Here is a 24,212-nt window from a genome sequence, read left to right as displayed (position 1 = left end):
TGGGGCTGGGGGGTGAGGTTGGAGTCAACGGGGACTAATGAAGAGGCTGCCCCAGAGCCCCCCACTTTGCACCATCTGAAAGTGGGGTGAGCTGTGCTATGGCAGGTGGGGGGCAGAGGCTTGGCTGGAGCCCCAGCTCCTCATTGCCAGGAGATGCTCAGTCCTGCCACAGACCTGCCCTCTCCTCACCAGGTGCTGGAGGGATCCAAAAGGAAGCTCGGTCCCGACAGAGAGTTGTCTCCAGGGGATCTCAGATGGCTCCAGTCAAAATCAGCTATGTTGTGTCCTTCTCGCAGGTCTCTGGGGTGTTTCCTCAAGGTGGGGGGCTCGATGGGAGGTTTGCAAAGCCCAGGTTTCCCTCTGAGTTGTTGAGGTCTCTGAAGAGGGAGGGGGGGTCTTGGTATGGGGTGTGACAGGGTGCAGCGCCACAGCTCTCCTTGTTAAGTACCAGCTGAAGCTTGCTAATTAGTGCTGAAGGGCAGGAATTGCGTGCAGTTCTTCCTCTCAAAAAGTGGAGTGCAATTTCTGTGCATTGCCAGAGAGTCCCCCGCACCCAGAACGAGGTGGAGGGGAAGGGGAAGGCAGGCAGGGAGGGAGCTGGTGTGTGACATGGCATCTCTGCCGTCACGTGCAGGACCCCAAGTACCCGGTGGAGAACTTGCTGCTTGAGGACAGCCTTCGTCCCTGGCTCAGCTGCCCCCAAGACCGCAGCAGGCAGCTGAGATTGGAGCTGCAGCTGGAGAGAGCCAGTCCCATCGGCTATGTGGATGTTGGTACCTTCCCTGCCGCCAGCTCGGGCAGGGCTGTACCCAGGATGGGCTCGGCAGCCCTGAACCTCACATCCTTCCTGCTTTAATACAGGCAACTGCGGCTGCGCCTTCCTCCAGATCGAGGTGGGACATTCCTCATGGCCACTAAACCAACCCTATCTCACCCTGGTGCCCAGTGTTGCGCTGATGACACCAGCTGACTCAAAGCTGGACCAGAACCGCTGCAGGGTCCGGATGCTTAAGGAAGGTAAGTATTGCCCGATATGAAGGAAAGAGGCCTGGAGCAGAGAGGCTGGGGGGCTGCCGATGGGCTGCAGCTAGCTGGGGGTGGTGGAAAGGGAAGGAGAGACTAAGGAATGACACGTAGGGATGGAGATCAGGGGTTGTGGCCATCCTGTTCACTGTGCAGCCTCAGGAGGGTTGTACCAGCTCTAATCCCATGCCCTGGCCTCTTCCCATACCCATAATCCCCCAGTTGTCACCGTGTCCTGGTTCTGCAGGGGGAACAATGACACAAGGTGACAAGCCGAGGTGGGAGCGGTGCTGGGACAGTGGTATCCAGTATGCCCCCTCCACCCTAATTGCTGCCCCTCTGCAGCAGACTTCCTGATGCTGGCAGTGGGGCAGAAGTGGGACCGCCTGCGGCTCACCTGCAGCCAGCCCTTCAGCAAGCACAGCCAGTTTGGACTGTCCTTCATCCGTGTGCGCACGCTGCTGGACCCTGAGGACATCCAGCCACCCCCTCCTTCACAGCAAAGCCTAGTAGGTGCCCCTTGTGTGCTCCTCATGCGGGAACCCACTGGGAGGTAGCAGTGATGGGGCTTCCACTGCTTCTTCCACTTCTGCTGCTCGTGCTTCATGGAGAGGGCAAGAGGTTGCTCTCCTGGCTGGACCAGGGGCTGCACCCGGGGTGAGGGTCACAGAGTGCCTGTCTCGATTCCCTAGGGCATTCCCATGTCCTGCAGGAGGATCCCGAGCCCGCGGACAGCCCCTGGCGCTCCAGCCCTGCCTTTTGCTGGACTTTCTTTCCAAATCCATGCTCGTATGTAGCCCGCTCTGGTCCATCTCCATCCTTGCCCTGTGCAACCAGGCCTGGAGCCACCTTGAGGTGTTGCCTCCAAGCCCCCAGGTGCTTGGAGCTCTGGCTCCTGCCAGCCTGCCTGCTCTCACCTCCCCACGGGGCTGACTGTCTGCCTCCAGGAGCTCAAGGGAGGAGGAGCAGCTGAAGAGCCGCCTGCAGCAGCTAGAGCCAGCTGCCTGTAGCCCAGCCTGCCTCAGCCAACCAGCCCAGATGGTGCTGTCAGCAGTGCGGAGCCAGGCGCTGAGGCACAGAGCCAGCACAGGAGCCCGGGGGGTGACCCGGAGCTGCCAGCTGAGGACCCAGGTAAGCCAGAGCTGCCCATGGCTGGTGTAGGGCATATTGCAGTGCAGAGAGCCTTTGCATAGTTGGTACGCACCCCCCAAAATCGTCCAAATGGATCTTGTCCTGCTGAGGGCTCTGCCCGTGGCTGGAGTGATCCCACCTGGGGCAGGCTAGGGTGAATCCACAGCTGCCAGGGTGCTCCCCATGCCTGGAGGGATCCCATTTCTTCTGCCCCACTGGCTGCAGGCTGTGTCCTGGCAAGAGTGGCCTTCCTCTGTGCAAGTCACCCTCCTTACTGGCATGAGAGGAGTTCAATGGTAAATCCCACAGCCCACCGAGAAACCTCCTGCGTTCCATTTAGTGTCCGCAGCAAGGCAGCTGGAAGGGGTGATTGTTATTTTGTGTCACAGGGGTGGTTTTGTACCCCTGAATACTAGTGGTTCAGTTCTCACCCGGCCCCTTCCACCGCAAGATCTGGCACTGTCGGGCAGAGGGAACGATTACTTCTTGTCTGCTGTTCCCCAGGCTCTGCACGAGATGTCCCTGCAGCCCCCACGAGAGCCCACAGGCAGCCTGGCAGCAGGCAGAGACCTCCCAGCCCGGTGGGCAGGTAATCCATCCCTCAAGTCACCGTGTATCCCCTGCCCTCACCCCGGTGATTTGTCTGCTCTGAATCCCTCCTTGCCTGCTCCTGCCGGGCAGCTGGTGCACTGCTCCCTTCTTGCCAGATCTGGTCCCTGGCTGGGGTAGTCTTTCACTGCTTTGGGCAGGGCACAGCGGAGCAAGCCCTAAGCTCACGCCTGCTCTTGCAATGCCCCTGTAGGTCTCTGCCAGCTGCCTCAGGGCAGTCCACATCAGAAGGAAGAGCCAGAGCCCACAGCCGATGTGAGAGACAGGCCAAGAGGGGTGACAGCAGTCATGACACGGGCATTTGCCCCATATGCTCAGGTGGGTCCTCTGGCCTGAAACAGCCTCCCTGTAAACACGGAGTCTGCACGGCTGACTTGAGCAGGGAGCGGGACATGCTTCTGGGCCAGAGCACACTGTGTTTGTCTGTTCATCTGTCCAGCTGGTGCCTGAGTCCCCTCAGGCAGGCTGGGAGTTGAAGCGATGGTGGGAGAGACTTGTGGGGGGTGAGCCCAGAGCTCCATCCCCAGGAGCTGGGGCAGGTCCTGGCCCCGCCATCCCAGGCAGCAGCAGGATGGTGCTTGGGTGAGCTGTCCTGTGCTGTGGGAGCCATGGAGGCCAAGCTGAGCTGCATGAGAGCGGCTGTGGAGCTGCCACAGCATTGAGGTGGGTTCCAAGTGGAGGCGGCTGGGTTTGAAGAGAGGTGAGGGGACACCTGTGGCTGCTGCTGGCTCTGCTGTCCCCACATGTGCATTGAACCCCAGCTTTTCAGGGAGAAGCAGTGACAGCTGCACAGCCAGGACATGTCACTGCCACACATGCAGGGCACCCTGGCACCAGCCCTGTGACAGGCAGAAGAGGGATGATACAGCATATCAGGCATGCCAGGCTGCCACAGGAACCTTGAGGGAGAGCATGAGGCCCCTGTGCTCACCCCAGCACTGCAGAGCCTGGGACAATGGCGTCACCTCCCCTTTCTGCAGGTCACTTCAGCCTGGATCTCCTTGCACACACCTCCTGCTGTGGAGAGGAAGATCCTAATCCAGCCTGGCCTTCATCCTTGCAGGCAGAGGCATCCTGCAATGCCTGGGTGTGCTGCCCTATCTGTGAGCTGCCCTTTGATGTGGTGGAGGTGGAATGACATGCCAGCACTTGTGAGGAACAGGCAGGGACACCAGGCACCCTGGCCTCATCCTACCACCTGGGGTAGGGCTGTGAGCACAGTGCAGAGTGGGGACAAGCCCCATGTCATGGCACTCGGGGACTGAAGCAGTGCTGCTGCAGTGGCTGGAGACACTGACCAGAACCCTGTCTGCCCCATCCGGGCAAGCTGCTGCTTACGCAGGCAGAGCCACAGGGCTGGACTGAGTTACACCATGGCAAGGCACAGGATTTGGGGAGGGAACAAGCCTGCCACGCTGGCAGAGAGGCAGCAGCCTTTGTGAATTTGTGGCAAGGGTTCTAGCCCCACAGCCAGACTTGGAGGAAGTGTGGGGGCTGCATGGGTGGCAAAACACTGTAATGACAGGAGCTGGTGCTAGAGAGTAAGTTAAAGGAGGGGAATCATGGTTTTCCACTCTTCAGGATGCACCCAGGTTCCCTGTTGCTGGCCTGGCTGCCCCTACAGGCACCTGGTGTAGGAGCCAGCAGCCACACATGGGCCATGGGCACAGTAGAAGGAATGACCCAGGACATGGAGAGCAGGAAAAAAAAATACAATTTTACAAATAGAAAATTTGCAGTGTCTAGCCCCATCCCCCCTGGGGATGTATCCACAGTGCTGGGTGGGCAGAGGGAAGTGGGGGGTGCAGACTGGGTCCAGGGCAGAGCGAGCACGGGGGAGATAGGAGATACTTCCCCCCCAGGCAGGGCACCTCAGGACTTCTTTTCTTGGTGACTGGCCTGGAAGGGACAAAGCAGAGAGGAGACATTAGTGACTGTGAACCATGGCCACTGCCCTGGAGGTGGCTGTGCCCACACTTGGACCCTGCTGCCTCCGTGGCACTGCAGGGACTGGTTCCCCCCCCCCTTGCCTCCATGAGACCAGGGCAGGGGTTTGGGGCACTGGGGTGAGCATGTGCTTCTCCTTACAATGCCCCCCATTGCAGAAGGCTGGGGAGCTTGCTGCAGGGGGTTGGCTGTGCCTACCTTGTCCTTGGGGGCCTTGGCAGCAGTAATGCGGGGTGAGCGGCGGGTGCTGCTGCCAGATCTCTTGGATGAGGTTTGCTGCCAAGCCGCCCGGCGCAGCAGGCTGGTCCCCAGCCTCTTTGGCGTGTTGAGGATGCTAAACCCCAGCGACTGGTGCTTTCGTGCCTGTGGAAGAAGGTGCAGAACACAACAGGATGGTCATGACTTTCCCCCCCCACTTTCCTTGCCAGAGCAGGCTGCTCCAGGCCCGGCTACTCACCTGCCCGCTGGGGCCTGGCTGCCCGCTGGGGCCTGGCAAGCTGCACGGCTTGCTGAAGTCCTGGGGTGGCTGATGCTTCTCAGCCTGTAGAAGAAGGTGCAGAACACAACAGGATGGTCATGACTTTCCCCCCCACTTTCCTTGCCAGAGCAGGCTGCTCCAGGCCCTGCTGCTCACCTGCCCGCTGGGGCCTGGCTGCTTGCTCAGGCCCTCAGAGCTGCACGGCTCACTGCATTCCCTGCGGGGCTGGGGCAGCAGGAAGCAGCTGCTCCACTTCTTTGACTAGAATAAAGATGGGGGGAAACACAAGCTGGAACCATCATCTGGTGAACAGGAGCCCTGGTCACCCTTCCTGGGAGCTGGTAGCAAGGAGGGGAGCTGTGGGGAGGGGACAGAGCCTGGGGGAAAGCAGAAGGCTCAGACCTGCCAGCTCTGCCCTGGGGGAGGCACCAGCTCAGAAGGTCCCACTGCTGGCGTGGCCCAGCAACCCCCCTAACATCTGGAGAACATCTGTGGCTGTCCACCAGCCTTCATGGCCCCTCATCCCCAGCCCAGCTCCCAGGGAAGTTGTGTACCAGCCAGGACACTTGTGACAGGCTTAGCTCAGCTCACCTGGGGGGTGTCAGTCTCCTGGTAGGACTCATCCAGGAGGTGCTTCCTTTGCTGCCAGCTGCCAGCCAGGGTGCTGTGCCAAGTGGCCCTCTGAGGGGGCTGCATGCTGAATCGTCGCAGTGTCTCCTCTGGGTCACCAGTCTTCACCTGCTCATCGGTGATGGTCCCGCTGGAGGTCTGCGGAGGAAATGCAGAGGTGTCATCACCAATGCTCTCCATGCCCTTTCCTGTGGGCAGTTTGGGCCCAATGTGGCAAAGGAGCAGCCCACTTGCTGCCCCACCTTACCCTCTCCAGGGGGTAGCAGCTCTTCAGGTGGGGCGGGCAGGCCTGGTTACGCTGCTGCAGCTCTGCAATGCGCTGCCAGTCCAGCTGCTCTGGCTCATCCTGGCATGTGCCCAGGTAGATGTTGCTCTGGTCTAAACCCAAAAGCAGAGAAGGCTGAGGTGGGGATCCCAGGCAAAAAGTGGCCACCCCAAGCCAAGCCTGCCCAGCCCACAGCCCAGCCCGCCCCCTGCCCACACGCACCAAGGCTGGAGCTGTCCCCGCTCTGCAACTGCCTGGCAGAGCTGCGAGTGACCGGCCGGTAGCCGGGGAGGCCCAACAGTGCTGGATTGCTGGGGGGCTCCTGTGGGGAGGAGGTTTCCTGCTTGATGAGGGCCTCCCGGGAGGGGATGCTGGTGAGAGACCCTGTGGAGGTGCCAGGAGCAGCATTTGGGGGCTGAGCTGCTGAGGTGGTACAGGAGATATCAGCACTGTCCAGTTGCTCAGTCTTGGCCTGTTTCCAGGAGGGGGAAATCCAGACATCACAGAAGGGTTTGGGCTGGAAGGGACCTTCAAGACCAGCCAGTCCCACACCCTGCCAGGGGCAGGGCCCCCTCCCCCCAGCCCAGGCTGCTCCCAGCCCCGTCCAGCCTGGCCTTGAGCCCTGCCAGGGATGGGGCACCCACAGCTGCTCTGGGCAGCCTGGGCCAGCGCCTCGCCGCCCTCACGGGGAAGGGTTTCTTCCTCATGTCCAACCTAAATCTCCCCTCTCTCAGCTTCAAGCCATTCCCCCCTGTCCCACCACTCCCTGCCCTTGCCCAAAGCCCCTCCCCAGCTTTCCTGTCGGCCCCTCCAGGCACTGGGAGCTGCTCTAAGGTCTCCCCGCAGCCTTCTCCTCCCCAGGCTGCACAGCCCCAGCTCTCCCAGCCTGTCCCCACAGCAGAGGGGCTCCAGCCCTCTGACCAGCTCCGTGGCCTCCGACAGGTCCGTGTCCTTCTGATGCTGAGCACCCCCGAGCTGGACACAGCGCTGTGGGGGGGCCTCAGCAGAGGGGCAGAGCCCCCTCCCTCGCCCTGCTGGCCACACAGGGTGAGGGACGTGCAGGGACATGCTGAGTCTCTCATCCCCCAGCACCCCCAAGTCCTTGGCAGGGCTGCTCTCCATCCTTTCATCCCCCAGCCTGCATTGACATGAGGGCTTGCCCCCCCACCCCAACACCCAGGCACCAAAGCCTGTAGCCCATCCCAGAGCCGCCCTTGCCCGGGGCTGGAGCACCCCTGGGGTGCTGTGCCCTGCAGCTGCTTGGCTGCTGCCCCACGGGGTGAGAGGCAGAGGGGAGGAAGCGGATAAAAGGCTGCACCTCCTGGGACCCCTGTCCTCTCGCACTGCCCACTCAGCTGCCACGCCACGGGTTCTGAAGGGCTGAGCGGTCCTCGGCACAAGGGCACGTAGGGGGCACAAAGAGCCCCACAGCAGCTCAGGCTTCCTCGGGGTGGCCAGGCGATGGCTGCAGCCCCAGCCAACTGCAAGAGCATTGGAAGTAAGCTCCCCCAAGCCACCCCCTGTCTTTCCCTCCAGTCCCCAGTGAGCCCTGGGCTGTAGGGCACAGCAAACCATATCTCTTTCTGCAGGGGATCCCTGTCCTGCCCCACACCCAGGGGACCCACCACTCACTTTCAAGGTCGGTGGGGTCTTGTCCCCGGAGTGAAGCGAGAGGTCACCCAGGGAGTGGGCACTGGTCCCCAGGTGGAGTTGCCTGTGGCTGTGGCGAGGAGCGAAGTGGAGGCTCTCCAGGGATTCTGCCTTGCGGGGCAGCTGCTTGGATGCCAGTGACTCTTCATTGCCTGGTGGCACCGAGGCCTCCAGCTGTGGGCAGCCAGCCTTCCTGCAGATGGGGCATGACAGCAGCACGGACAGGCTTACCAAGCCCTCGGGGAACAGCAAGAACTGGGGACACTGGGGGTTTTAGCAACGCTGGCAGCAGGACGACCTCTGCTGAGCTGCAGTGTGCTGGTACCTGGTGGCATTAAGTGGCTGTGCTTCACCAACGCCGAGGTCAAGGCTGTCAGTGCTGAGATCAGCAGGGTTCTGGCAGAAAGTCTCCTGGCCCTTCAGCGTGTCTGCTGCCCCCTGGAACTTGCCAAGCTCCTGTAGCTGCTGATTGGCAAGCTCCACCTGGATGGGAAGGAAGGGATGGATCCTCAGAGAGCCAGCAACAAAGGGGAGAAGGAGGAAGGGTGTGGAGTCCTGCTGTGCTGTGCCCACCTGAGCCTCCAGACTGCAGACCTGGCTGGTGAGGTTCTGGCAGCTCAGTTCTGACTCCCTGACCTGCAGGATGCTCTGCTCCAGCTCCTTGGCCAACCTCTCTGACTCCATCCGCAGCTCCGCATTCTCTTTCTGCAGTTGCTCCATGGCCTTCAGCTTCTCTGCCAGATCCTGGTTCTGCTGCTTCTCTGCATCATAGCACATTTTTGCTTTCTCCATCTAGGATGTCAAGGAGAGAAAACCCATCAAGCTTCCTCATGGGGCACGGGGGCAGCAGGGCCATGCCAGCCCCTGCCATACCTGCTCTTTGTAGTGCTTGGCTGCCTGTTCCTTCTGGGTGAGCTGTGCCTGAAGCTCTGCCACCTTCTCCTGCTGGCGGGTGGCCTCTGCCCGCAGTTCCCCTTCCAGCACCTGTGGGCAGGGAAGAAATTGCCTTAGAGGCACCCCACACCCCTGCCTCCCCCAGCTGAAGCCCCTGGAGAGCCACCAACAGCTCGAGGGCTGGCCAAGAGCTCAGCCCTGCAGGATTTTGGTCCCTGTTTACCTTAACTCTCTGCTCCTGGGTTTGGACAGCCTTCTCGTGCTGGGTCAGCTTTTCATTCAGCTCCTCCACCTGAAAGTATGGGTCAGTCAGACCAGCTCCAGGCATAGGACTCCCATCTACAATCTTCCAGTGGAGGAGCATGTCCCTCCCCTCCAGCTCTGGGAGCAGGACACCAGAGGTTTCCTGCCCCGGGGGGCTGTTCAGCCGTACCTTCACGGAGCAAGCTCCCAGTACTTCAGGTACCACACTTGAGGCAGGCAAACACAGCTGCTCCATGTTAGTCTTTGCAGGGAGGAGGCTTGCACTACCCAAGCGTAAGGAGCAGCTGTGCACTGGAAGCAAAGCTGAGACCCCTTTAGGCCGAAGGGCAAGGGAAGCCAGCACAGTTATGCAATAACCAGTTGCCAGAGCAGGCATCTCCACTGCCAGCTGTTTGTTACCAGGGTAAAAGCAGGAGGCTCATCCCAATGTGGGCATCCTCTGTGCCAAGCCTCAAGCCATACAACTTGAGGGGAGCCTGTGCCCACTCAAGGGGAGGCATCCTAGCCCCAAGGGGATGCTTCTGTGGCTCATAAGTGGGGAGTGGCTGCTGGCAGCTTGTCCTTACAGACACGTGGGATGTGACACCATGGAAGAGCCAGGAAACCCTGCCAGGCCCCCAGACACAGCAGGAGCCCCAGGAACAGGCAGGCAGCTCATAAATCCTTCAGCAGTGGGTGTGCTCACTGCCTGGATGCCTGCAAGCTGCAGTCCCATGGGTCAGCTGTCTGTCTCAGCAAGGGGAGACAGCTGCCAGACCCTGGCTGCTGAGAGCTCCTGCCCAGCCAGGCTCTCCCTGCTCTGGGGGATGCTCAGGGAGCCCCCAACCCACCCCAGTCACAGCCACGAGGCCTCTGCAGGGTCCCTGGGCAGAGAAATGGGACTTTTCCAGCATTGTTTCCCCAAGTGCTAACCCATGCTCTGTCTGAGACCAATGCTGCTGTAAAGCGACCCACCTCTGGCCACATCTGGACCACCCAGTCTGGGAACACAGCCCCCTCCTCCCAGCAGCAGCCATTCCTGCCAACTGGGTGAGAAGCTGAAATTCAGTTCAAGAGAGTGGGAAAAACCAGAAGGAACAGGGTGCCCCAGCTCCCCCCAAATCCCTTTCTATCTGTGGACAAGGTACCACAGGACAAATGATCCTTTGTCAAGGAGCCCTGGATACTTTTGGCAGCCGGTCAGTGCTGGTGCACTGCCTGCCACATGCCCCATGGCCACACCAGGAGCATGAGAATGAGAAGCCATGCCAAGCCACGGGCACCCTTGTGAGTGGGCAGGAATGGCTTTAAGCTGAAAGAGGGGAGATTTAGGTTGGACATGAGGAAGAAACCCTTCCCCGTGAGGGCGGCGAGGCGCTGGCCCAGGCTGCCCAGAGCAGCTGTGGGTGCCCCATCCCTGGCAGGGCTCAAGGCCAGGCTGGACGGGGCTGGGAGCAGCCTGGGCTGGGGGGAGGGGGCCTGGGTGGTTGTGAGGTTCCTTCCAACCCAAACCCTTCTGTAATTCAGGTGTGCACAGAAGACCAAACATACCCATTTTCCTGGGGAGCTCCCCCAACCCACAGCCCACCCAATTGCAGGAGCCCCTACCTGAGCAGTCATCCTCCTCTTCTCCTCCAGAGCCACTGCCTTGCTGGTCTCATACTCATTAGTCCTTATCTCCAACTTGCGCAATACCTCCTCAGCCTCCTGCTGACTGCTGGCTGCCAGCTCCTGCAGCCGCTTCATATTCTGCGTATGCTGCTCCATGAACCGGCCCAGCTCCGCTTCAAGCCACTGCTGCCCACGGCTCCAGGTCTCCTCAGCCTGCTGCAGCCCTGCCAGCCGTGCCGCCTGCTCTGCTGCCTCTACCTGCAGCTGCCGGTTGGCCCAGTCCTTCTCTGCTAATCGCTCCCGCAGGGATGGCACTTCAGTCGCCTCCAGCCTGGCCTTTGCCAGCTCTGCTTGTAGAGCAGCCAGGGTTTTCGCCCTCTGCTCCAGCTCCTGGCAGTGCTGGCTCTCCAGGGAGGCACGCTCCACCTGGGCACTGTTAAACTCCCGCTGCAGGGCAGCAAGTTGCTGCTCCTTCTGGAGGCACTGGTCCTGGCAGACCTTCACCTCCTGACGCAGCTTGTCCTCCCGCTCTCTCTGGAAATGTTGGTCTCTCTTCAGAGCCTTGATAGTCAACCGCTGCTTCTCCAGCTCCTCTTTCCAGCTCTCCTCTGACCAGCCTTTCTCCTGCACTGCAGAAGAGAGGGATGCCAGCTCCTTCTCAGCAGCTGTGACAGCTGTTTTGCTCTGGGTCAGCTCCCTGCCCTTTTGTAGTTCCTTCTGCAGCTCCAATGCCTTCTCCTTCTGCTGGGCTGCTTCCCTCAAAGCCTCTGCCATTTCCGCCTTGGCTTCCACTTGCTCAAGGGTGGCCATAGCCTCCTGCTGCGCCAGCTCCTCCACTTGCAAACTAAGCACATGGCTCTCCTTCAGCTTCCCCTGGTAAAGGTCTTGGCTCAAGCCAGCTTCCTGCTCCCTGTCATGAGTCTTCTCCTCCAAGCTTTTGAGGGACATCTCTTTTGAGCAGGTAGCCTTGATGTTGTCCCCCTCCACATCCCTGCTCTGGGTGGCCTCTGAGAATCCCTGCAGTTTGTCCCCTTTGGGCACCCGCTCCTTGGCCATCTCCAAAGAAAGCTCTCCTTTCAGCTTGCTGACAGTCTTCTGCAGGTCCCTCAGCTCTTCATCCTGTGAGATGTTTTTCTGGCGGAGCTCATCCAGCTCCCCATCCTTCTCCTTCATCAGCTCCCAGCATCGGGCCAGCTCCTCCTGGTGCACCCTCTGCTCATTGAGCGAGTTTTGCAGCTGTTCCTCCAGCTCTGCCTTACAGGCTCGCTCAGCAGCACAGTCCACCTTGGCCCGTTCCACCTCCTGATGCAAGCATTCAGCTTCCTCCTCCCGGCGTGCCATCTCCCGCAGTGACTCCTCCAGCCTGGTACTCAGCAGGGTCAACTCCCTAGACAGTTTCTTTACCTCCACTTCCTGCTCCTGCTGCCTGCTGGGCTCGCTGGCCTCCCATGCCTGCAGGTCCTGCACCAGCCTCTCCCTGGCCTGGTGGCTCTCAGAGAGGGAGCTCTGAAGGCTGGCAACAAGGCCACTCAGCTGCTGCTTCTCCTCCTCCAGCCGCAGGATGGTGGCCTGGAGCTCAGCCCCTTTAGTGACAAGGCTGGATACCTCCTGCTTCAGCTCTTCCAGCTGGCAGAGCAAAGAGGAGGGAGGGGAAAAAACAACACACAGGTGTTACTTGAGCTGCATCCTACACTCTCACTGGAGAACCATGCACTGCATCCCAATGGGAGCTGCCTGGCACCTGCCTGCCCTCCCAGCACCCCCAGTGCACCCCAACACACCCCACCTTCCCCTTAGCCTTGGGCCACTCTGCTCTCTCAAACCAGAAGTCTTTTCCCACCATGCAGAGCCACCCCCTCCACAACAGATCAATGCTATGGGAGGCTGGGGGTGCCAGCAGCTACCCAGGAGCAGTATTTCTAAATTCAGCACAAAAGGGGCTCCCGCAGTGTGCTCAGCCCCACAACCCCCATCCAACAGCAGAGAGCAGCTGGCTCTGCCCTGCATGGCTTTGCCATGCATTCCTCCAGCACCTGCCACTCCCTCCAGATAGTTTTGCATCCAAGCACTGCCTGCCCTCACTGTGGGAGCCAGAGGCTCTCTCAAGACCCAGCTGTACCTTCAGTATGTCACCCATGACCTCTCCCTTCTCCTGGGTGCTGCAGTCCTCCAGCTTGGCCAGCTGGTCCTCCAGCACAGAAATCTTCCCCTGGAGAATCTCGATCTTCTCTTCTAAGTATTTCTGGTGATAGAGACATGGGATAGAGCACAGTGCAACACAAGGGAACCAAGCAAGGAGAGGCACAGTCACCCAGCTTTAAATTGACACCAGGTCTTGGCAAGCTCAGGGTTTCTCTCCTCACTGGGAGGGCAGCAGCCTGTCACATGGCAGGGAACCCTTCCCAGGAGTAGCAAGAGCAGGAGGCACTCACCACCCAGGCAGAACCCCCTCACCTTCTCCTGCAGGGAAGCACACAGCTCATCCTCCAGCTGTCCCTGCTTTTCCCGCGACTGTGCCAGGGTCACGTTGTGCTCCTCCGAGAGCTCATTCAGGGCTTCCTGCAGCCGGACCATGCGGCTGGCAATCTCCCGCAGCTACAAAGAGAAAAAACCCTTATCCCAGAGGAGGGTCAGAGAGCACCCACACTGCCCAGCTGCCCTCTTCTAAGCACTAAGCACTGCAGCATCCACAGGCATTCCAGGTCCTGGGTGCTCATGCCCTGTACCAGCACTGCATGCCAGCAGCTCTGCCTAGCCCCTATTTTTCCCCCACCATGGTTCCCCTTCAGATCAGGATCTGGAGCCCAGAGCAGACTCAGTCACTTGGTCAAGGTCACGAGGCCAGTGGCAGAGCTATAAGCAACCCAGCAGCCATCACTGCCATCAAATCCTTCCTCCTGCGTCCCATCACATGACTAGGCTATGGGGACAGGGAGAGGACACAGCATCCTGCACCTTGAAGGAAAGGTCCCCGTTCTCCTCAGAGAGCTGGTCGATTTTCCGCTCCATCTGGCCTTTTTCAGTCTTCAAGTCCTGGCACTGCTTGAGGGTGTTGTGCAGGCGCACCGTGAGGCTGTGGGAGAGGAGCCAAAGTTAAAACAAGGGGTGTGAGCCCAAGGCAGGTGAGGACACCACTGGGAACCAATGCTGCTGAACATTACTGAAGTACAAAGGTATCTCTATGCCATGGTGCAAAACTACCATAAATTCAGCTCTAGACTGGGTCACAATATGTCATCGAGTGGAGCAGAGATAAGCAGTGTCTGTGCTTTGGAGGAGCCTGACTGCTCTGAACCGAGGGCAGAAGCCGCTGCAGGACTCCAGTCACCTCTCTGCAAAGTGAAATAAGTGAGGAAAGGACAAAAAAAAGGCATGGCACCTACTAGCAGAGGCTAGGCATCCTTCCCAAGTAAACACATTGCTGCACAGGGACAGGGCAAAGACCAGGATGCAGTGTGACAGGCAACAGAATTCAAGCATGTGACACCACCCAGTTCAGATCCAAACAAACTGGATCAAATTGGAGGGCCAGCAGCTGGGGAAGTGGCTCTAGTATCAGCCTTAGAGCCCTCAGTGACAGGCAAGTCCCATGCTAGCAGCACACTTTTCCCATAACAAGCATGCCTGTTCCCATGCAGGGTTTAGGGTAGGGAGTGGGGTGTTAGAACACGCTGTGTTGTTTGGGACTTGCCCCCTGCAATAAAAACAGGCTACAGGCTGCAACTGTCCTGACCACAAAGCACAGTGTGTTTGCTGGCCCAAACACACCCCAGGCTGCACTGCTGGCAGTGTAGCCAGCAGGGCTAGGGAGGGGGCTCTGCCCCTCTGCTGAGACCCCCCCACAGCGCTGCACCCAGCTCGGGGGTCCCCAGCACAAGAAGGACACAGACCTGTCGGAGCGGGCCTGTCGGAGGCCACGGAGCTGGTCAGAGGGCTGGAGCCCCTCTGCTGTGGGGACAGGCTGGGAGAGCTGGGGCTGTGCAGCCTGGGGAGGAGAAGGCTGCGGGGAGACCTTAGAGCAGCGGCCAGTGCCTGGAGGGGCCGACAGGAAAGCTGGGGAGGGGCTTTGGGCAAGGGCAGGGAGTGGTGGGACAGGGGGGAATGGCTTGAAGCTGAGAGAGGGGAGATTTAGGTTGGACATGAGGAAGAAACCCTTCCCCGTGAGGGCGGCGAGGCGCTGGCCCAGGCTGCCCAGAGCAGCTGTGGGTGCCCCATCCCTGGCAGGGCTCAAGGCCAGGCTGGACGGGGCTGGGAGCAGCCTGGGCTGGGGGGAGGGGGCCCTGCCCCTGGCAGGGGGTGGGACTGGCTGGTCTTGAAGGTCCCTTCCAACCCGAACCATTCCATGATTCTGCAGCTGCCAAAGCCATCTCCTCTCCAGGGTGCAGCTGCAGAGGCGGCAGAGAACAAGAGGAAGGTTTGCCCTCACCCATTTACTGCACTGCTGGGGAAAGACAAACACAGACCCTGGGGACATGGGAGTGACAAGGACCTGCCTAGCAGGAGGGAGCAGACGTCCTGGATTACCTCTCATTCCTCTCCCTCAGCTCCTCCATTTCCTTTGGCTCCAGCTGGTCTGCAGCTTGCCTCTTGTTGAGCAGAACTAAGTGATCAATCCGCTGCTGCATCACAGTGATCTGAGCCTCTGCGGAAGGTGGCAAGAAAGGACCAGTTACCATCTTTTTATGGCACCTGAACCCCGCCAACAGCACAGCGGGGGATGCGTTTCCTTCTTCCAAGCTGGTGAGGAGCCGCTGCTTAGAAAACCTTTGCAGCAGGAGAGGGAAGAGCCAGGCTGCCAGCACTGGTGCTCAGCATGGGTGTTGCTTCAGTCATGGCTCTTGTTGCCCAGGATATATAAGGGAACAGGAGAGGGAAGAAGGATCCTGGAGGCTCCATGTGTGTCTGGGGAAAACCCCAGGGTGGAGACAGCTTTAGATGCTGATGGCAAGACTCCTACACCTGCCAGCCTGCTCCAAATCATTTGGCAGGGGGACCAACAGCCATCTCAGAGTTGCAACAACAGCATCAGAGCTGTCTTGGCTCCCATCAGCAAGGCTTTCAGCATCATGCTTGGCTCCAGATTAACGGGGAAGGGTCCCCTTGGTCCACCATGGGGCCAGGCACAGCAAACCCCAAGCTGCCCTGTCTGCTTTGGAAAGCAGAAAAGCCCCAAAGCCACAAGCTGTGCTCACTTGGGGTCTGGCAGGATGGACCATGCACAAGCACAGCTGTGGTGGGGTCAAAGCCATAATACAGTCAGAGAAACCAGGCGAGGTCTCAGCCCCAGAAACCCCTCCCCACACCCCAGCATGGCCCACTAGCAACTGACCCTTCTCCATAATGAGCTTGAGATTCTCTGCCAGCTCCACCTCCAGCTCATCCCGGTTCTGTCTCTCAAAAGCCAGTTGCTTCTTCAGGCGTTGCAGCTGGAACTGAGGGGTCTGCATGACTCCCCCCACGGGCAAGAACGGTGTGCTGGGCAGCGGTCTGCCGAGAGGCACACCATGTAACTTACCCAGGGCTGACCACAGGGCAATGTCTCTCCCCGCACAGTCAAACCCGCTCTGGTTCCCCCATCTCAGAGGGGGTCACAGTGATAACTTCGAACCCACCCCAAGACAGGGGAGGACCACAAGCTGCTCTGGGAAGTCTCTGGGCCCATTAGGCTGAAATGAGCTGGGCTAAAAGGAGCCAATTACAGCCCAACCTCAACCTCACACCATAAATCCCCATGTCAAGCCTGAGCAGTTTGGAAGAGGACAACACCATGGCAGAAAAGGGTCTGTCAAGTCAGTGTGCAGCCCAGCTGCATCTCCAGGTCCCAGAAGGTGTCATTGGTTCCTCCCTCCCCTTGCTCCCCCTCTGCCAGCCAAAAGCTGAGGACGTACGAATCTGAGGAGGACACAATATTCTTCAGCTCCAGAAAACGCAGTTCTTGCTTGTGTGGGAAGGAGAACAGCAGGGAGTGCTCCTCGGAGCTGCTGCTGGATGCAGACAACGGTGCTGCAAAGCACAAGCGAAAAGCAGGCTGTGATCTTCACATTAATACCAGAAGGGAGGGTTTAGCAGCTGAAATCCCAGGTGCGCAGGAACAAATTCCAGGCCAGGGAGCCATAAACCTGCCTTACAACCCTGCCCCGGCACTCCACTCCCACCACAAAGCTGCACACATCCCACCTGCCTCACTCCTCCAGCAAAAGCAGCTTGTGCCACAAAGGCTGGGATGCTGCCAAGAGCCTGGCAGGCATAAGGCAGCCCTGCTCTTACAGAAGAGCTTACAGGGGACAGCACTCAGTCCTGGGCTGAGGGGATCTGGATGGTGTTGCTGCTTTTATGACTTGGCAGCTACAGCAGCACAAACAGGGAAAAAACCACAATGTTTTTATGCTCTAGAAAAGTGTCATCCATGCCGGTTTGGTGCTTTTGGCACAGGAGCCGTACAGGAAGATACAAACAGTGCTCAGCACTCAGTGTGCCGCAGCACTGCCCTCTGCAAGGTTATGGACTGTCTGTCCCACTCAGAGTTGGCACTTGGACATCACCACAGCAAACACATTAACCTCCCATCTTATCAGGCTGTTGCACTGGTGCCAGCCAGGAGAAAGACATGCCCAGTGCCTGTTATGCCTGCACAAGGCTTGGCCTGTTACTCCAGGCTGGTGCCACAGGACAGGCAGCCAGGACCTGGTGCTCACCTTTCCTCTGCAGAAACATCTCCAGGCTTTCATCCAGGCTTTCCTCACTATCCAGCACAAATTTGAGGATTGATGCCAGCTCAACCTGTGTCAGAGGAGCCACAGGGTCAGCAGCTGTGCTGCAGCAGCTGCGGTTCACGGGCAGAGTGGGGCCAGCCAGGCAGCAACCACAGCAGGCTTGGGGCAACAGGCAGCTCCCTGCCTGCCCGTGCCTGCACTGGCAAGTGCCCACACTCGCAGTTAGAGCATTTGATTGCCCAGATGCCCTGGCCAGCACTGCAGCACCCATCCCACACCATCTTTCAAGGGAACCCAGAACAGGAGGGCAGGTCTCAGAGGGCCCCCCAAAAGGCATCTCTGCTTCCCCCCACACCCCTGGTCCACAGCAGGAATCCAGAAGGGATTACCTGGGTCTCATAGTCAAACTCTTTCCAGTCCTCAGGGCTCTTGCAGCTCATGGAGGTGTAATACAGGAGCAGCACAGTCACCTGAAACGAGGCAGGTAAGCATCACCAACCCCAAGTCAGTCATCAGTGCCAGCTAGGAATAAAGCATGCCCTGCAGTTACCTTGGCCAACGCCAGCTCCTCTCCCTCCAGGAGTTTCTGTGACAAGACCAGGTTCTCTGCAGCCAGTTTGTGCTTGCAGTACTCTGCAATGTGAAGCGGGATTCCCATTCACACAGGAGCCCCTACCACTAAGCATGCTGCCTGCCAGCCCGTGGCACATGTCCACCCCCTGAAGTGATGTGTTTGGGTTGGGGGACACCAGGATGCATCCCCAGGTAGAAGGGGTGCAGGGTGGGCTGGGCTCCAGAGCCAAGCCCCCAGTGCTCAGCCTCTGCCATTAAGTCTGATGGGCTTTTTTCCCCCCTCCCTGGCAACTTCCCCCTCAGTCCCAGCCTCCCCACCTCACCCTCGGCATCTCTTTGTGCTTTTGGCTCCTCCTCCACCAGCAGAGTCACATCTATGGAGGGTGGGATACAATGTCTCCCCTTCCAGGAAAGGGCAAGCAAAAGTGCAAGACTACCCTCCTAGGATTCCTGCTCAGTTTTATGTTTTCCCATGGAATGTGAGCAGCTTGAAGCCAGGCACCGGACTAGGAATACCACCCCAAAGCAGCATCACCAGAGTAGCCACCAGCACCCTGTCCTTTGCATCAAGCCTGCGCTCTAGCAAGGCTTTCCATTGGGAAGCTTTCCTCACACACGCTGCCACAGGGCCAGGGCAGCCCTGCCTGCACATCACAAAGCTGCCAATGCAGCAGAGAGTCACTTTGGGAAGGGGGAAGCCTGCAGACACAAGACCAGACCGAGCAGGGGCAGCCACTTCCCCCAGGGACAGCTCTTACTCTCCAGGAAGCCACAGATGAAGGAGATCCTCTCTGGCAGTGGCTGCTCCAGCACAGACTCCCCCTCCTTGCTCCTGTGGCTAGAAGAGTGTACAGGTTGCATTAATGCTTTGCCGAGGAATTAAACAAATGGTGCTCCTTTCCCCCACTCCCCCAGCAGAGCTTGCTGAGCAAGAGGCATGATGCTGGCCTGCCCTACGCCCCCATGCCAGGGTGGGTGGTGAAGCAAAAGCCAACCACACCATGCCCAGGAGCAGGCACAGACGCTCCTGGCAGCCCTGGCAAACATGGCTGTGTTTGGTGAACAGCCTGAGACAGGCAGCCAGCCCCCCGGCGCATGTGTCCAAGCACTGCTGGCCTCCACCGCTTCCTCCTCTGCCTGCCAGCCTCAGCATCGAGCTGGCAGCATCCCCACCAGGCAGGGAGGCACCACAGGGGACAGGAGGTCATGCGTGGAGCCAGTTGTTTTACTTGCTATTGCAAAGTGTCACCTTTCGTGGGAAACAGCATTTTGGAGACACGCAAACCCCTCTCCCTTCCAGGTCACTGCTCTGGACCCCACACTGGATGGGGCTTGCAGGTTTCAATTGCCCTGGCTCACAGGCAACAAACACAGCTCCTGACGGAGGCATTTCTCCCACCACAGGTCCCAGGACAGAGCAAGCAGGCTCTGTCATGCCTGTATCATACTCGGAAGCAGTACATTATCTACACAGGGAGGCTGCCAAGCAGGGCAGCCCAAAAGGCTTATCATCCCATGCATGGTGGGTTTATGCATGAAGGAGCCACAGTGTGAAGGCACAAGCCCTGTGTTTCATTGCAGCGGGCTTCAGAACACACCCGACAAAGTGCTGCTTATGCAGGTGCTGTGCTTTGCTGGAACTTCACAGAGGAGCTGGAGATCCAGCATCAGGTCTGCCAGAGGAGGAAGATCCCAGGACTCCCACTCCCACCCTGCCAGACAGGGACCACACTTGCAGCCAGAGGCTCTTGGAGGCCAAGGCCATGGCTCTGGGATGCAGCCCCAAGCATGCTCACTGCCACCTTTCAGACAAGCCAGGCAGCTTGAAGAGTGCTCCCCAGCTCCCCATACTCACATTTTGTTGATGATTCTGATGAAGACACTGCAGTCCTGGAGCTGTGACAGATCATCAAGGGGATGAGTACAAGCTTTTGTGCTGTTCACCTAGAAACAGGTGAAGACAGTCAGAAGACAACACCACACCACACTATGCCACCTCACACTCCTGGCAGGAGACAAGATTGGTCTGCATGTGACAGCAAAGCCAGCCCTCCCAACCATCCCTGCCTGGCCTAGGCAAAAGCTGAACACAATCCCCACAGCCAGACAGGCTGGCACAGGTCTCATATCACGCTGCAATGTTTTGCTCCGGCAAAGCACTGATTTGCAAGGCAGACCCAACAGCCCCTTCATGGTCCAGCTGCTGCTTACATCCCAAGCCTGCTGCCTGCTCCAGCTCAGCTCCAACTCCCAGGCAGTTTCCACAGCCAGACCAAGCTGTTCTGGCATCGCTAGTTACTCAACAAGAACAGTGAGCAAGGCTTCTCCTGCAGACACCCACCTGGCCAGGAACAGCAAGGACTCAGCTGCCCCAAGACCTGCCCCAGCCACAATCCCTCCCTTGACCAGCCCAGACATTGTGCCCCCAAGGAGCTGCCAGTGCCGGCGGCAGCTGGCACACACCCAGGCACCATGTCCCATGTCCCTATGGGGCAAGCTATGGTGGAGGAGAGGGAGGCTTTACCCAAGCAAGGAGAGCCGCAGCTCTTGCTTCGTGAAGAGGCATCTTCGCACAGCTGCCAGGTCACTGCCCAGACCTAGGGATGTCAACAAAGGGGGGAGGGGGATGGTGTGAGGCAATTGAGGCCAAACATAGTAATTACATTAATACATGGCTTGCACACAGCACCGGGCACTCCCTCTGTGCCTGGCTGGCTGTGGGTTGTACGGAGGCAAGCAGCCAGCACCCTCCTGCTTTTCAGCAGTCACCGAGCAGGAAGCAGCACTGCCAAGCAGCAGCCAGGTCCTTGTCCCACAGCCCCCCGGGATTTACCCCTGGAGGTCGGGATCCCAATGAGCAAGGCTCAAGGAAAACCATTGCTCAGGCTCCTCATCACCAGCACCTCCTGCCATGGCTCCTTCCCCCCCCCTCCCCCACCCAAACTTTGCTGAAGTTTAAGAGACATTTAAAAGCACTGTAGGGATGCCGTACCAAGAGCCACAGTGGTCTTGTGGAATGGGCAAGAGCAGGGAAAGAAATAAAATAAAATCCCCCAGTGCTGTGCAGAGAGGCAGCCTGCCCCAGCAGGACGAGGCAGCCACGAATTGTGGTGTGGCCCCTGGGGAGCAGAGGGGGACCAGAGATCAGTGGCAAACAAGCACCCAAACTAGGCAAGATAACCAGCTCCAGCCAGGAGCGCAGTGGGAGCCACAGAGAGCACGGCCTGCCAGGCCTCGGCAGGCAGAGGGATCTCCCACAGACCTCAGAGCAGAAGGAAGTTTAGAAAAAGAAAGAAAGAGGAGGGAACCCAGGCTGCTGGGGGCCTGGAGCTGGCCCTGCCCACCCAGGAAGGGGCTGAGCTCCCACCGCGGTACTGCCCAAAGCTGCTCAGCTGTCCTCCCAGCTGCATGGCCACTGGCCCCCAAAATGCCAGCAGGGTGGGAACCAGGGCTCCCTCCTCCCCCACCACCCGGCTGCTGGGACCCCTCAGGGGGCAGGCTGGCTGCCCACTCTGCCCCCGGCCAGGACACAGCCACAGGGGCTGGAAGGAGCCTGCAAAGGCCACCAGGCCCAAAACAAGCGCAGTGAGGCAGCAGCCAAGCCATCTGAGCACTGCCAGCTCCCCTTCCCACTGACACCAGTGCTAAGGAGAACCACCTGCCAGGGGTGGGGGGAGCCCCCAGGCACTGCTGCACTGAATGGGGGTGGGGATGAGCCCCCCCCCCCCGTTCCCAGGATGGGGGATCGTTGCCAGGCACTCTCTGGCAACCTCCACCTCCATGCTGGCCATCCCCAGTGTCACCGCGGTAGTCCTCCCGGCAAGGGAGCTGGTGGGAACAGACCTGAACAGTGGCAGAGGCCAAGCAGGGCCCCCACCAAAAATCACCCAGATGGGGAGGGTGCTCCTCAGCTCCTTGCCCCGTGCTGCACCCTGACGGGCCAGGAGCCTGCCTGGGATCCACAGCTTTTCCTGGGAACACCCAGCACATGACAGCCACAACGGCTCTGGGGGACACGGAGCTCCCACTGCCTCTGTCAGCTCGGCTGGGGAGCGCAGGATCCTCGGCAGGACAGGTCCTCCCTGCAATCTGGCTGAAAACCAGTTCCTCTCCCCCACAGCCGTGGCACACGGCCTCTCGGCACGCAGCGCCCCTTCGGCCCCACAGCCAGGGGGGCAGCACGCCCGGGCCGGGGCCTCTCCCCCAAAGCCCTCCCGAACCTCCCTGGCGAAACGCGCGCCCTGAACGCCAGCTCCCGCCAGAGACGGCCGCATCCTGCCGAGCGCCCCCGGCAGCGCCGCGCTGGGCGCTACCCGCGCCGGTCTGCGGGAGCGCCGGTGCCCGGCGAGAGGCTGGGATGAGCGAGGCTGCCCGCTCCTGCCCTCGCCACAGCCCGGCCCGTCGCTGCCGACACCAGCCGCCCCGAGCGCTCGGCCAGCGCCGCCGGCGCTGCCCGGATCCAGGCCGCAGCAGAGGGGCAGCGGCGGGGAGCCCGCTGCACCCGCACCGAGCGCGGCAGCTGCTGCGGGCGCTTCCCAGCCCCGGCCCTGCGGAACGAGCCGCGGCGGCCCTGGCGGCATCGTCCTTCGCCGCCCCCCGCCAGCGCCCGCTCGGTCCCGAACACGGCGCTGCGCAGCCCCGCGGCTCCCGCCGGAGGGACGCGGCCGCCAGCCAGCCCGGGCGGGGGGTCGCGCTGCGGGAAGCGCCCAGCGGCTCACCCAGGCAGGGCGGGCGACCCGCTGCTGCCCCCCCGGCAGGGCCGGGCCCGCGCCCGGAGGGCACAGCCCGAGCGCCCGGACGGTGGCGAACCCCGCTCGGTCGCCCGCGCCCCGATGCGAGTCGGGGAGTCACAGCGCAGGGGTCACGGCGCACCGGGGCGGGAGCTGCACGCTGCGGCTCCGCACCGGGAGACGGTGAGCCTCTGCCCCGCCGCAAGCAAACGAGGGAGCGGGATAAAGTCTTCGTCGGCGCCTTACCGGGGGCGTGCCGGGTTGAATCCGCCATGAGCGCTGGCAGCCGGCGGCCACGCACAGACGTTGTTGTGCTTCTCCTCGGCGGGGCTGGCAGGCGGCGGCTGCCCTCCCTGGCCCTGTGCCACCCACGTCACGGCGCCACGGCCGCGCTCCTTAAAGGCGCACAGCGCGGAACGCCGCCCGGCAGCCGCGGGGAAAGGGCCGCGGCGGCTTCAGCCGCGCTCGCTGCCCGCGCCCCGGCTGACGGAAGGCTGGCGGGGCTGGCACAGCCCTGCCCTTGGCCCCAGCGCAGCGGCAGCACCGGCCGCTCGGCAGGGAAGGGTGCTGGGGGCCCCGCTGCCAACGTTCCCCCCCCCGGCTCCTGCTAACCTGGCTGCAGCCACAGCACGGCTGACTCCCAAGAAACTCCCCCCCCGCCTCCAAGCGGCTGCGGATTCACCCCCGGAGCAGCGCCGCAACCCGCCGCCGGCGGATGCCACAGTCAGCAGCCGGCCCGGGGCGCTGCGGGACCCCTGCCTTCGGTCCAGAGCGGCAGCTGCCACAGCCCTGCCTGCACCCAGGGACCCAGCTGCCGCTCAGCGCCGGCAGGGAGCGGCCGAGGGAGGGACACCTGGCCCTCGCCGGGGGCCCTCGGGAGCCACCCCTGGGGCGTCTGGGAAGGCCGAGGCTGGTTGAGGCCACAGGATGGCGCTGCCCCAAGCACGGCAGCGAGGGGCCCGTACCCTGCAGGTAGCGGAGAAAGTTCTAAACCGGCTCCAGGGGCAGCAGGAGCAGCCCCGGGGGGGCACGGCCATCACACACCGCTGGATAAAGCGGAGTGTGTGTGCGTGCAAGCAGCCGGGAACTGAAGGAAGACCCCCAGGAGCCACCGTACCCCAGCTGGGTCCCCCGTCTCCCGGGAAAGGGACACCGCTGAGCTCGGCCGGAGACGGAGGATCGGCCGCGGGCGGGCGAGACGTGAGAACGCGGCGCGGCAGGACCCCGGCTCGGAGCCGCCGCAGGGCTCTGGCCACGCGGACCGAGCGGGACTCGCCCCGAAGCTTTTCTTACCGGCTGGGGAGGTGAAGCCGCGGTCAGCCGGGGACGGCGCGGGGAAGGGGCCGCAGCAGCCGGGCACACGGCTGCGGGCAGGCTGTAGGCTCAGGTCTTCCTCCGGCAAAGCGCCAACGTGGCTCGCAGCCGTGCTCGGTGCGGGGCTGGCACACGGCAGCGACGGCCAGGGGGCCCTCCACGGAGCCCCAGCGGCAGAGCGGCCAAGACCCCGCCGACGCCGGAACGAAACGGGAACGGCCGCTCAGCGAGCCGCGCACTGAGCCCCAGCTGCCGCCGCTGCGGTTGAAATACCAGGGCCCGCCCCCGCCGCCTCACCATTGGCTGCTGCCGGGGCGGAACGTGCGGCGGGTGCGAGAGTGACGGGGGGGACTACAAATCCCAGCGGCCGCTGTGCGCGGGCCGAGTCTCGCCTTAGCCGC

General features: G+C 60.9%; 3 protein-coding genes across 6 annotated transcripts; 2 read left to right on the top strand and 1 right to left on the bottom strand.

Moving 5' to 3' along the window:
• On the top strand, positions 1–4,339 carry XNDC1N (XRCC1 N-terminal domain containing 1, N-terminal like). Its single transcript, XM_055803281.1, has 10 exons — positions 1–105; positions 193–296; positions 635–773; positions 862–1,017; positions 1,369–1,532; positions 1,736–1,812; positions 1,971–2,154; positions 2,659–2,743; positions 2,957–3,081; positions 3,744–4,339. Exons 1-10 carry the CDS (start codon positions 99–101, stop codon positions 4,026–4,028), a joined length of 1,326 nt encoding a protein of 441 aa, XP_055659256.1. The 5' UTR covers positions 1–98; the 3' UTR covers positions 4,029–4,339.
• A 121-nt stretch (positions 4,340–4,460) lies between these two features.
• Positions 4,461–23,730, bottom strand: NUMA1 (nuclear mitotic apparatus protein 1). Of its 4 annotated transcripts, XM_055803266.1 has the most exons (26): positions 22,744–23,728; positions 20,292–20,364; positions 19,623–19,711; positions 18,526–18,605; positions 17,745–17,827; positions 17,584–17,664; positions 17,177–17,261; positions 16,370–16,484; positions 15,811–15,968; positions 15,006–15,123; positions 13,437–13,554; positions 12,936–13,076; positions 12,601–12,723; positions 10,479–12,107; positions 8,851–8,919; positions 8,607–8,717; positions 8,307–8,525; positions 8,059–8,216; positions 7,656–7,926; positions 6,306–6,555; positions 6,066–6,196; positions 5,780–5,956; positions 5,345–5,449; positions 5,168–5,251; positions 4,909–5,073; positions 4,461–4,662 (listed from the first exon to the last, which is right to left on the bottom strand). In XM_055803266.1, the coding sequence occupies exons 2-26, from the start codon at positions 20,331–20,333 to the stop codon at positions 4,636–4,638; spliced, it is 4,629 nt and encodes a 1,542-aa protein (XP_055659241.1). In that variant the 5' UTR covers positions 20,334–20,364; positions 22,744–23,728; the 3' UTR covers positions 4,461–4,635. The 4 variants fall into 4 exon arrangements, with proteins under 4 accessions (XP_055659241.1, XP_055659238.1, XP_055659240.1 ...); XM_055803263.1 differs by having other exon boundaries at positions 4,461–5,073; positions 22,744–23,730; XM_055803265.1 differs by having other exon boundaries at positions 4,461–5,073; positions 7,716–7,926; positions 22,744–23,729.
• LOC129784362 (proline-rich proteoglycan 2-like) lies at positions 21,505–24,153 on the top strand. Its single transcript, XM_055802878.1, has 3 exons — positions 21,505–21,598; positions 22,160–22,680; positions 23,902–24,153. Exons 1-3 carry the CDS (start codon positions 21,505–21,507, stop codon positions 24,151–24,153), a joined length of 867 nt encoding a protein of 288 aa, XP_055658853.1.
• The last annotated feature ends 59 nt before the right edge of the window (positions 24,154–24,212 follow it).

The sequence above is a fragment of the Falco peregrinus genome, chromosome 4 (genome assembly GCF_023634155.1).
Source record: "Falco peregrinus isolate bFalPer1 chromosome 4, bFalPer1.pri, whole genome shotgun sequence".
Classification (NCBI taxonomy): Eukaryota; Metazoa; Chordata; class Aves; order Falconiformes; family Falconidae; genus Falco; species Falco peregrinus.
This window is presented reverse-complemented; position numbering and strand designations above follow the sequence as displayed.

Excerpts from the sequence above, each read along its gene's own strand:
- LOC129784362 (XM_055802878.1), top strand. The coding sequence starts at position 21,505 with ATGGGGGATCGTTGCCAGGCACTCTCTGGCAACCTCCACCTCCATGCT. Across the intron at positions 21,599-22,159 it reads TCCTCCCGGCAAGGGAGCTG|CCCGGCCCGTCGCTGCCGAC; the intron begins GTGGGAACAGAC and ends CCCTCGCCACAG. Across the intron at positions 22,681-23,901 it reads CGGCTCCGCACCGGGAGACG|CGCCAACGTGGCTCGCAGCC; the intron begins GTGAGCCTCTGC and ends CCTCCGGCAAAG.
- XNDC1N (XM_055803281.1), top strand. Across the intron at positions 774-861 it reads CATCGGCTATGTGGATGTTG|GCAACTGCGGCTGCGCCTTC; the intron begins GTACCTTCCCTG and ends GCTTTAATACAG. Across the intron at positions 1,018-1,368 it reads GGTCCGGATGCTTAAGGAAG|CAGACTTCCTGATGCTGGCA; the intron begins GTAAGTATTGCC and ends GCCCCTCTGCAG.
- NUMA1 (XM_055803263.1), bottom strand. The coding sequence starts at position 20,333 with ATGCCTCTTCACGAAGCAAGAGCTGCGGCTCTCCTTGCTTGG. Across the intron at positions 15,124-15,810 it reads CAAGCTCATTATGGAGAAGG|AGGCTCAGATCACTGTGATG; the intron begins GTCAGTTGCTAG and ends CACCTTCCGCAG. Across the intron at positions 8,217-8,306 it reads TCTGCAGTCTGGAGGCTCAG|GTGGAGCTTGCCAATCAGCA; the intron begins GTGGGCACAGCA and ends CTTCCCATCCAG.